This window comes from Haplochromis burtoni, unplaced genomic scaffold, assembly GCF_018398535.1.
Source record: "Haplochromis burtoni strain Fernald_Lab_line unplaced genomic scaffold, NCSU_Asbu1 Contig_140, whole genome shotgun sequence".
NCBI classification, from domain to species: Eukaryota; Metazoa; Chordata; class Actinopteri; order Cichliformes; family Cichlidae; genus Haplochromis; species Haplochromis burtoni.
In genome coordinates this window covers 667551-680142 of record NW_024582501.1, presented here as the reverse complement: position 1 = coordinate 680142, position 12592 = coordinate 667551, and the positions used below count along the sequence as shown (strand labels likewise).

The 12592-nt window shown below is 39.7% G+C and overlaps 1 protein-coding gene across 1 annotated transcript; it reads left to right on the top strand.

Annotated features, from left to right (window-relative positions):
- Positions 1-7992: 7992 nt before the first annotated feature.
- hmox2a (heme oxygenase 2a) lies at positions 7993-11142 on the top strand. Its single transcript, XM_005931322.3, has 7 exons — positions 7993-8124; positions 8676-8781; positions 8899-9016; positions 9410-9577; positions 9724-10047; positions 10162-10294; positions 10596-11142. Exons 2-7 carry the CDS (start codon positions 8696-8698, stop codon positions 10721-10723), a joined length of 957 nt encoding a protein of 318 aa, XP_005931384.1. The 5' UTR covers positions 7993-8124; positions 8676-8695; the 3' UTR covers positions 10724-11142.
- The last annotated feature ends 1450 nt before the right edge of the window (positions 11143-12592 follow it).

The following is a 12592-nucleotide window of genomic DNA, read 5'->3' as shown; positions in this document are numbered from 1 at the left end:
TCTATATGCATTATGTTTGAATTCATTCAAACAAATTACTAATGCCACTAAAAGTTCTTCAAACTTATGAAAAGGGACAGCCACCCTTTATGCAGCGTGGACATTTTTGGGGTTACTTACAGCAGCCTTCTGCTTAAAATGCATGATACATGGGTTTTTTTGCATCATTTGCATGCTAAGTTCTTTATTGCCTATATCTACATCTATAATAATTCCCATTCTATTCTTTCTGTGTATATATATCAATACTCTATGCTTCATCTCATAAACTACAGTCTACACAATGGAGCTGCTGATAACAGTACTTAAGCTATAAACCTGCCAACCATTGATATACACCAAAACCCGGACTTCCTCTCTTGCACATTGTGCTGTATTCAATGTAAGTAATTGAAGCCACGAGTGGCAACGCTACAATAAGTGACCAGATTACATCACTCAGCACCCAAAGGGCACTCGACACCCCACCTCACCCCACCCTCACACCCTCCTGCTACCTCCTTTCCTCATCCAGTAATGTGGCATTGTTCATTATTGATGAGATTGACCTTGAGGAAATCCCGCTTAGCTCTGAAGTGGAGACTGTCAGTCTGACATGTGCTGCCAAGGTAAACAGAGTTAATCAACCAAATCGGTCATCTTTATGCCCGTGTGACACCTTCTTAATGTGGATTTAGGCTCTTAGTCCCCATCAGAATTCAGGAATGCAAAACTAAGACTGGAACTGGCACTGGGAACACTGGGGACGTAATGTTGGGAGCAGAGTAGTCTTCCTCCCTCCATCCTGTATTAGTCTCTGAGGCCGAGCTTGAGTCGCTCTCCTCTTTTCAGCAGGAACCCCCCACTGGGTGAGGCATTGCTTTCAAAGAATTCAAATGTACAGCGTGACCCACAATTCTATTCTCTGTAGGTCGGGTGTGAGAACGGGGCCTGCAAGTTGGCTTCAATGTGTTTTTTGAGGGAGGGAAAGTGTATAGAAAAGATTCAGCCCAAAGAAGGGAACCGCCGACCCAAGCGTCTAATGGCTGTTAACAGTTAATGATGTACATTTAACCCACGAACTCTGCTGGGCTTCCTGCAGGGTGGTGCAGTGTTTCGTGCAGGTCTCGTACCATATGCATTGTGAGTACCTAATTAACCTTATAAGGACAGCTGGAGCATATAGCCAATCCAATGCCATTTGGGAATACTACATGCAGAATAAAGAGTCTCCATCTCTGCACATTTTCAATTTATCCTTAAAAGAAATTCATTTTTACCCCTGGTACTGTCTGAAGATTCACACACAGAAATAGAACATTTTTGTTGTGAATTCCCTGGTGAAAGAATGCTGCCATGTTATCAGAAAAGAAAGAAAAACAATTTTGGGTCCAGCTCAAAGTGGGAAATATTTGGACTCCACGAATTAAACTAGGAGACATTTTACCCGAGTACACAATAGGTGTTGTGATGCGTATTACCCATTGTCTATTGTCATATTCCCCCAGCTTCACCCTGTGTTACCCAACAACACATCCATTTGACTATTACTGGAAAAAACATGGAGTGAACCAGAGAATCTGTAACTTTTTTGTTTTCATACACATCCCTCCAGCAAGTCCTTTGTCTGGCTTTGGTCTGCATTGGCAGGGTGGTGACACTCAAGGCTTCGTAAAAACAACTGATAAAAGAGAAGATGGCACAAAGCCTGTCAGTTAGCTTGCCAGTACAACAGAGGCTGTGCAGAGAATGTCTCCTCTTACTTTGCCTTTTTCCCCTTTCTTTCCTGTTGATTCTTTTATTTGCCACTGGTTGAATATATATTTATATAATGTCATGTTTAGAAAATGTTAATGTTAAATAATATACATATATACTGAATCCTAATATGTCTGCATTTAATTTTGATTTTCTAATAACATAGACAAATGTTTGCAAACTGAATACAAGCAGTAGATTCAGTTTGCACAGGGCTGATATGATATGATATCAGAAAGCCCTGGATGTACTCCTCGTTAGCAGGGGTCAGTTGGATCTCCTGTTTTTTGTGGCTTTCAACCAAATGTAACTGTTTTCAATTACAAAATGGGATTTCCATCACTAATATATAATGTTTCTAATCAGACTTAAGGTCATCACCATATGCTTTAGATTTCCTTGGCGACATGGTGGACTAGGATGTACACAGGATCAGTAAATCTAGGAGGCTAAAAAAAGGCAAATATCCCAGATTTGCAGAGCAAGATTCTTTGTGGGTTATTAAAAAAAATGCTTCTGTTGTGATTATAGAGGCAAATCTAAACTCTCATTCAGTTCTTTTCTTTTTTCTTGGGGGGGTGGGGTATCATCTGTTCTTCTCCTGCACTAAACTCACAGATGTGCAACAGTGCAGCCTTTGTTTTATGACTACTACTATTATGTGAGTCAAGCTGCAGAGCTTTGTCTGTAGCATAACCTCACAGTTCATTGATGACTATTTGAAACATACAGTAGAAGAATGACTGTTTGCTTCCCTTGTCTCATAGGCTTTCTCCATCCTGCCCTCTCATCCACCTGCACATTCTAATGAGGTGATCACAGCACTTAAATACCAGACTGTGATCACATTGCATGCTTGCCCCATGTGTACACTTTCCTCTCTTTGTTAGCCCACAGCCTCACGCACATATGGAGGCCTGGGCTGTTTCCTGCAGCCAAACAGAGGGATGTATGTTTCTAATTATAAACTTGATCTCAGGTTAAACACACTCTCTGCTGGCCACCGCAGTAACCAGGATTTATGGTGCCAACGTTTGGGCTCTCACCCCAGAAACCAAGCAGTGAAGCTGATCTGTTGCTGTGTCGTTCACACGGGGAGAAAATAAATCTAAGGCAACAAATCTAGTTAGACGTGTGCGTCACTTTCGTATTTGTGTTGGCTTCTCAAATATAAACTTAACCTGTCTAAGTGTGAGCGCAAAATGTTTCTTAATAGGCCATTGCAGGGAGGCCAGGAATGCACTTTGAATGGCAGTTACTGTTTGTTAGTTGGAAATGTGCTAAAAACAAGGTGGAGTGGTTTTATTTCTTTTCTAATGGTAAGATTAATGTATTTGGTTAAGGCCATGAAAATGTTTCATTACTTGTAAATTAAATGTAATTATTTTACTAACTAGTTTTCTGGCCAAGGATGGTACATTCATGAAAAAATATTTCAGCAAATATGTTTTGACTGGTCAACTCACACTAATGAAGAAACCCAAGAAAGTATTTGTTAAAAAAGGACTAAACAGACAAACCATACCATGTTTTTCTGAGCTAATCACTTTGAGCTCTCCATAATAAACAGACCTGAGACTTTATCCGACTGTTGGTAAGAAAGCAAATAGATGTATTTCCCAAAATGAGGAACTAAATACTTAAAAGCATCTGGCAAAAATATCAGTGCAGTGCTTTTCAACATGAACGTTGTGCAAAATTTAAAAAGTACAGTACTGTGCAAAAGACTTGATTCCCTTTGTTTCTTTATATTTTCCTTCCAAGGAGCCAGATTTTGTTGTAATTTTTAAAATGATCTTGAGCAACAGTTATTGAGTGTTTTTTGGACACTTTCTTTGGCAGCTTTTTTACCGATTTTCAGTCCAGTGCTTGTACCTTCAAGGTTCAAGGTTCAAGGTTCTTCATTTGTCACATGCGTAGTTATACAAGTATAACACACAGTGAAATGTAACCTGACACGCTCCTCGACAATTGGGTGAATGTGCAGTAGTAGCACCTGTACGTGACCATTTTCAGAGTAATGCTTTTTAGGGAACAAACATAATTGGCTCCCATTTCTTTAGTCGAATTGGTGAAAAAACAAAAATAACACAGTTTGATAGACATAAAACAGTATTTTTGCAGCAGCAAGAGTCCAAAAATACAAAGAGCAATTAGCCAAAGGTATCTACAGCAGATGAACAGTATCTGAAAGTCCTTACCTTAAGAAGTATGGGGGGGAAATCCAGAAAAGACCTGACACAGGACTTGAGAGATGCATCTCATCCTTCAGTTGATTCATCAGAAATATTCCCAGCGGTTTGTATCAAGAAGAAGGGAAACAAGGGGAAAGGGCCGAGGTATACCAATTTACACAAATCTAGCCTGAAAGTTGCAACAGGTCTGATCGAGAGATGAATGTAAAATCTTTGGTTCAAGTAATCATAAATATGTACAGAGGAGACTGGATATATGCCTCTGTCATGGTTTGGGGCTGAATTTCAGCCAGTGGCTTTCAGGATCTTGTTAGAGTTGATGGAAATATGAACACAGAAAAGGACCGTCAGATTTTGATCCACCATATGTTACGGTTTGGAAAAAGTGAGGCTGGCAAAAGCTTCATTTTTCAGCCTGACAATAACCCCAAACACACTGCCAGTAAAAACATACCTGGATAGAAAAACAGACAATGAAACACCATCAGTCATGGATTGGCCAGTCATGAATCGTATTGACGTAGAAGGGTGCAATAGAAATATTCAAAGAAGAGCTTCTAAAATGTCAACCAAATACTGACTTTCTGGTTTTGCCTTATATACTGTGTTTCCATGCATGGTTGAATATATAATCCAATAAAGCATTGCACCTATTTCCAGTTTTCCTAGCGAGATACAAAGGTTGAGGGGTTACTCAAGACATTTGCACAGAATTGTATTTAAAAGAATGTCACAACAGCAGGAAGGAATGCCAGTTTGTGTTAGTCAGAAAATGTCAAGGGACTGTTGTTGTTGTTATCCCCAAACAGTATTTGAAATAAACAACATCTAAAATGTGATTCAAGCCAAAATGAATCCAGCTCTGGATTATTTTAGCTTGAGTCTTTTCATTATTCAAAATAAGAGGAAATCCTTCAGAGACAGGAAGGTTTCCCTTTTGTGTAATAAAGATCCAAAATGTTATGCCAAAAACAATCTGGAATGTGGTAAACAATATAGGGGCACGCACTACCCGCATCACACACGTGTGACTACGGGGTCTTGGCGTGGCTGGAAGTTCATCATAGTAGAGTCATGCAAACCCCAGGGAGCGATGGGCTTAGTTTAGCACCTAAAGGGAGTTGTACAAACACGATAGTATCCAGGTTGCACTGTGGTAAATGCCTGCCTGGCACAACACAAGCCCCATTTGGCATACTCAGGCGTATTACACATCAGTTCAAAAAAGCTGTGCATGCCTTCCTATATATTGTTAATGACTAATGAATCAGAGAAAAGCAGCCAAAATATTCATAAACACAGGAAATTGTATTCAATCTAACAACAAAATCACTTGGGAGGCAATGGAGTCGAGGTCAGTGTAATATTGTTGATCATAGGAAGCTCGTCTCAGAGTGTTAACAATGACCAAACAAACAGAGGTGGGTCTGCAGTTGGACGCTTCGGATCAGGACAGCAAGAAGTACAAGTGGGGCTTTCCTACAATCGAGTGGAGCTCCGGGGCCTGCTTCAAAACATGAAACAAGCGCTTCGAGCTGCCAGAATCCTTTTCAATACCCTGAGGTTTTTGCAAAGGAAAAAATTCCAATCGAGTACCTTTGTTCCTTTGTTCATGTTCTCAAGTGTTCTTCTGGGAGCCCATAGGTGAACTGAGGGTGTTCTTTATCCAGGGTGTGACTGCAACCACAAAAGGTAGTTCCCATCTTAGACACATGTATAGATTATCAAAACAGCAAATTAACCCAGCCAGAAGAGGAATATGACAAAAGCATGTTAACAATACATTTCCCATGGAATGTCAGGTGATGCAAGAGATGTGTTTATGACTTTGCATCTCTCAAATCCTGAAGAAGCAATAAAATAAGTAAATAGAATATTAAATAGTATAAAGCATAAAACTAACACTGGGGTTAGATATACTAAATTGAATTATAGTGTTTACATTCATAGTTTTTCACTGATGGATTTCGACATATTGTGCTGTTTTAGGAGCGTCTTTTGGCATTCTCTAGTTTTTTCTTGATTAGCCGCCCAGAGACAATAGGACATTTATTTTAAATCATGTTCTTCTAAAGTGAATCTTAATCTTAATTGATTCATTTTAAAAGAACACAACTTGATTAAAAGATCACACCGAGCTGTTCTATCAGTACAGAGCTGCTTAATTCAGTTCCGGGAACACCAGAGAGGCGTCACATGGAGTCTAGTGACACCTGGCGGTGTAGACAATACACTACACTACACAAAAGGCTAGTGGTAAGTGGAGTTACATGTGCTCTTAGCAGAGGGGTTATGCTATGAAGGAACCTTTGCACAGCCAGGTTTTCTTTGCCTAAGCTGGCTCGACAAAACTTCGAAGTCCAGTTGGAGATACGGTATCACCGTTATGAACTTTCTCTGTTAAGAAAGACTTTCTGTTGCATTTTCTTTTTCATTGGGGCAGAAAAAGATTAATGCTGCCTAAAATACTTAATCTTTGGATTTACCGAGGGGTAAAATAAACAGTTTAATTCAAATTCTGTTATTCTCAATGCTGTTGTTTATTTTAAGGAGATTGCTGCACATTGCAGCTCTGAAACTTCAAATTTATACATTCAAACATCGCTGTTAATATAGTTTAATAAAGGAGATGTGGAAACTGCTTCAATTTGTCGCCATATGAAGATGAAATTGATTTTACTGATTGAACAGGTGTTCTTTGTGTGTTCTGTATTAACAAAGAAAAAGAAAGAGAGGAGGATGGATGGAGGACAGCTGGAGTCTGGAATCTGGAAGTACAGAGAATTACCACGGAGGAAATGAGGGCAGCTAAGAAGAGCTATGAGGATGAAGAGAGGAAAACTTGTTGGTACAGATGACAGAACTATAGAGGTATGGGAGATGTCTAGGAGAGAGGGCAGCTGGCTTTATAATGGAGTGAAGTGTGGTGCTGATTTTCAAGAACAAGGGTGATGTGCTGTAGGAATTACAAAGGGATAAAGTTGTTAAGGACTTTGCTGATAACAGAGGCTTGCAAAGAACACAACAGATGTGATGTTTGTTTAAGAGTGTTGATGGGGAAGTACAGGAGTTTGCTCCAAGTCAGGAGTTTCACTAAAAATCTAGATATCAAAGATATTGTGACAAAGGAGGGATTGTGGTACTGTATGACGAAGTCAGGAGTGGCAGAGACATATTTGAGGGTGGTGCAGGCCATGTAAGAGAACAACAAGACACTAATGAGGTGTGTGGCAGGACTGAGAAATGGGTTCAAGGTGGGAGTGGGATTACTTGTCCACAAGTAAGGAGGAGAGTGCAACCACGGTGGTTTGGGTGGAAATAAATGTCAGGGCTGATATGTGACAAGGAAGATTTACAAGACGATGGATCATCTGCCTCGAGGCAGATGACGTTCTCCACAGCTTGTCCAGATGCTTTCACATCTTTCACAGGTGCTCAGGGTGTACCTGCTGTCATCTGTGAAAAGCACAGTGGTGCCAGTGGTGGATCTAACAATCCCACTATTCTATGGCAAATTCCAATCAGGCTCAGGCTCTTGAGACTGCACTGGAAGACACAGCGAACCTTCTGGAACGTGTCATATTAATGTGTCATCCTGGAGGAGTTGGACTACCTGTGCAACCTTTGCAATTCCAAGTATCGCCTTATGCTACCAGTAGTTACAGATGAAGACGGTAAAGAAAAAAAATGTCAGTGACCTCCACTTGTCAAACCATTCCTGTTTTGGGCATTGTCTGTTTGTTGCTGCTCTAATGCATCTGCTTTGAATTTCATTAACACCAAAGCAGCTGAAACTGCTAGTCTGCTATTTAGCTGACCAGATGAGTATCACAGAGGTTTAATTGACTGTATGCATTTCTGAACAGTGTATAAGTAGGCTGGAGTGTAAGTGCCATCATATACACCTATCTTCAATTAAACCACAACCCACAGGAACTAAACAAACAAATAACCGAAATACGTGACTAATACGTGACTAAATTTAAGCCGTTGTACATCAATAAGGATAAATACCAATCAAGAGTATCAAAACACCAAACGAACCTTTGATTGGTGTATAAGCTGAGGACCTAACCAATCAGAATGCACCTCAACTAAAGGGAACCCACCGATTGGTTTGTTGTCACGCGTGCCCCGTGAACGTTGAATCCTGCTGTTTGGGGACGAGCAGTGCAGGCGGTGTTGTGACAAGGTGAGTTAGCTTTTCATTGTCGTATCCCTAAAACATTGTAATAACACGCTGTCTGTGTTTGTGTTCACACACACAGAGCAGCTCTTTAACGTGTGAGCAGCACAGTGTAACTATAACGGTAGCTACTTACGAAACACACGTACGTGCAGCGTCAGTTTTGTAACTGTTCCCTTCAGATGTCAGCTGTGGCTATCGGCCTCTGTCTGTGAAATATTTCTCCCAAAACTAAGGTTTTTAAGAAGATGCGTTAAAGGGATAACACAGTAATTCCTTCACCTGGCGCTTGATCAGCTAACAGGGAAATGTGGTGCATTAAAGGACACAAACTGCTTTTGCTGTCACGTTAGAAAGTGATATTGTAACCTTGTAAACAGGCTGTTTAACCGTAACCGTATTAGGCTACATAAGCATATATATTTTTTACTTTAAATAAATCATTTTAACTGGTGACAAGTTGTTTATTTTGATGATTTAAATCTTTTCTTTTATTTCCTGCTCGTATTTGTTTGTCCTGTACATTTTTCTTTAAATATCTTCCTTTTCTTATTAAGGGCAAAATATAACCAGTATAATGGAAAACGAATTCCCACCAGAGCCCAACAGTGCCAAAAAAGGAAGGGCAATGATTGCTTTGGACGATGATGATGAAGTTCTCAGGTATGAAGAAAACAAAGTAAATAAGCAGCAATTTATCTTTGCTGCTATTTTGTCATTCAGATAAACGGCTAAGTGTTCTTTTGTGTCGCCCTTCCTGTCCGTTTCTGCTTCACCAAGTCCAACAGACCTGTCTGAGCTGTTGGCCGAGGGGACCAAGGAGGCCCACGACAGAGCAGAGAACTGCCAGTTTGTAAAAGATTTCCTCAGGGGACGCATTAAAAGAGAGCTGTTTAAGGTTTGATTTTTCACTATATAAAGGCAAGAATTAAGGCAGCTAAAGTGTCTGTGAACCAGTGAAAGTAATGAACTACTGTACACAGGAGAGCGTCACACAAAGGTCTTCAGCTTGACCCTGTATATTGAAAGTGCTTAGAGACATAGGCCTACATTTGGTGTTGTCAGTGTGATAAAGTCTCGATCTATGCTTTGCCTTGGTTCTAAGGCATGATCAGAAAAATGCTGCCAAAGAAACTGGCAAAATGTGAGCTGTCTGGAACATCAGTTTATCAAATAAAATCATATTTCACCATTTAACTGTATATTATGTCTAACAGTTTCTGCTAGATGAAACACTTTATGTCTGACTCTGACCCACTTATTCTCCCCTCTTTCCTCCCTCTGCTGTCAGAGAGGCACAGCAGCTCTATATTTTGTCTACTCGGCTATGGAGGAAGAGATTGAGAAGAACAAAGACCATCATCATATCGCTCCAATCTATTTCCCCGTAGAGCTGCACCGGCGTGAGGCCCTGGCCCAGGACCTTGAGTATTTCTATGGAGAAGACTGGGAAAACCAGGTCAGTAGGAAGCATATGGAGGATAAATATGTCAGTACCAGAGAATGCTGGTCTTTTCTGGCACTTAAGTTATGATTATACAGGTATCATCATCCCAAAAGCTGTATTTAATCAACTGGACTTTCACAGTTGTGTTCTCTCTTCAGATTAGCCTCTCTGCAGGCACCAAGCCTTATGTGGACCGCATCCATGAGGTGGGGGAGAAGGACCCAGTGTTGTTAGTGGCCCACTCCTACACCCGCTACATGGGTGATCTCTCAGGTGGACAGATCCTTAAGAAAGTGGCACAGAGGGCTTTAAAGCTCCCCTCAACAGGAGAAGGTCTCAATTTCTACCAGTTTGAGGGAATCCACAGTCACAAAGGCTTCAAGCAGCTTTACCGAAGCAGGATGAATGAGCTGGAACTGGACGCTGAGACCAAAGACAGGATTGTGGAAGAATCTAATCAGGCTTTTGGCTTCAACATGATGGTGAGGAAACTGCTTATAGGAATTATACAATGTACAGCAATTTGCAATAAAGGTGCATTGTTTGAAAGATAAATTTAAAGTTAATAAATATTTAATTTTATTATTTACAAAAAGGTATTCACAGAACTTGAAGAGCTTGGAAAGACTATCAAAGAGGAGGTCCAAGATGCAGGGTTTGGACACAGTCATGCAGAGATGATGGAGGGTGGAGATATCAACAAGTGTCCATATTATGCAGCTAAAATGGGTAAGAAATGCATCCCCTTTACTGTATTTATGAAATTTTGTTTCTTGCATTTCATTCTGCAGATAGAAAGTTAAAAATTTGGTGCTCAGTTTGATAATAGTTTATAGACTTGCCTTTAAAAGATTGGACAGTGTCATCATGGACTTCAGTTAAAAGGGATCCTTTTAACTGTGGGATGTCTGAGTGCAAAGTGTCAGACCATTCATAGCTACAAAGTTACATGAAGTATCTAATTCAATTATCCTGTTTTTTTTTCCCCTCCTTTTTTCTGTGTTCTCATCTTCATGTCTCCTCTGAACAGCTGTTAGTGGAAATCCTACGCATGCGTGCCAGTTAGCCATGACACTTCTCAGACATCCGCCCTGCCAGGTGGTTCTGGCTGCCTGGATGGCCGCCCTGGCTGGGTTTACTGCCTGGTACTTTATGTGACACAGCTTTCTACTTCAGAAACAGCTTATGGCGGTGAAAGAGCTTTTGCAGTGATGCAGTTGTTTGAAAAGCTATTTTATGATGCATGCACTTTGAGTTAAGCGACACTTTATGGATGTAGAAATATTAAATGCATACTCTTCTGTTATGTTATTAAAATGTTTTTGAACAGTTTTAGTGTTAAGGACTCTTATGAGAGTTGAACACTTGAGGCAAAGTAACCAACCAAGAGAGGACCTTGGTCAGGGAGGACTGTAAATATGCAATAGATTCTAAAAACATGTTTCCACTTTGTTATGGTGGAGTTTTTATTGTATACATTTAAAGAAAAATACAGTAAGGTGTGCAAAGACAAAAGAAGAAAAATCTGTTTGAATTCCTTCTGAGGCAACTCAACATTAAAATATTTTGTGAACTAATTCTGTTCTTTGACTTTTTATTGGTCAATTGAAATGTTTAAAGATTTTTTTTCTTTCTTATATAAATCGTTTCTTCAACATTTGCATCTGCTATGTTAAAATTCACCAATACTTTGTATGGATCAATTTCAAATCATGTTCTGTGACATGAAAAACATGAAGGAAGAGAAAGCCAACAATCCCCCAGAGGCACATACTGATGAGTCAGATTAAACTGAGTGAGTGCTTATAAATCACGTATTGCGAGTGTTTCTATTGAGTTGATAGGATTGCTGCTGATGTGTAGAATTCACTGGAAACATCTCTGCAGAGTTTTAGGCTGAGAAAGTTCTTACAAATGAGTGTAACTGAAGACATTTGGATTTGAAGTGGACACAAATTTTAATGTTCATGGTTTTTTTTTACCTGAAACACCTGTTGTCAAAACGATCTCTACACACTTAACAGCTTTTGTGGAGCGTTCACTAACTGTGTATCAGGTGCACAAGAAGCGTTCATTAAGCAGGATGTAACTAAGCTTTGAGCTCAATCGTCATGGTCAAACTGACGGGAATGTTTTTGGAGTTTTGAAGGTTTTTGATGCAAAAAGATCCCTAAAGTTCAAACAATTCATTTTGCACATACCATGAATTTTTAAACAGTTTTTGGAAATTTGTTTCCCCCTTACACAATGAGAAATGAATTCAGCATATGCATTATTTCAGTTTTCATTAAAGATCTTGAGTTCTTGCAAGCACGAGACACACTTCTCCAAACTTTTCTGAAGTCAGCGATTTTAAAGGATTGCATTTTTGTCATTTCATTTCACCCTGAGACTGAAACAGAGATGTCTGCTTTTCACCAATATCCATTTACTTTGTCTACATTTAGTCCTTTTGAAACACAAAACATGTCGTGTTTTTCATCCACCATCACATTCACCTGTACTTTCCCAGACAAACCGTGCCTCTCTTCTGCTCTGTTCTAATATTATGAATACAATCGTTATCCAAATGATTTGCAAATTTCATGATTGTTTAATTTTTGTCACAGTACAAAAAATAATCCAATCAATCTGCAGCTGTCAAGTTATGTCAGTCTGGACCGAAGTGGTTAACCAACGTTACATTCACAGACCCCCACATGTGGCTAGCTCTGCTAACGCTGCAATTTTGAACTTCTAGACAAACTAAAATCGGTCCAGGTCCATAATAACAGAGTGAAAGCTGTTCGTTCATGAGACACGTAGAGTCACATGTTTTTTCTTTTCTTGTCTTTTTCAAAGAGGAAATAAAAAGCTTTGTGAAGCTGTGGCCATATGTGGCAATATTTCCATAATACACATTTATGCAGTGCTTTTCTACTGTTTCTGAGAACTCGGAAAACATTTATAAAAGCTCTTTATCTATGATACACACTCCTTCATATTTGCAAATCACTTTGACATGAGCCAAGAAACCTGGATCAAATC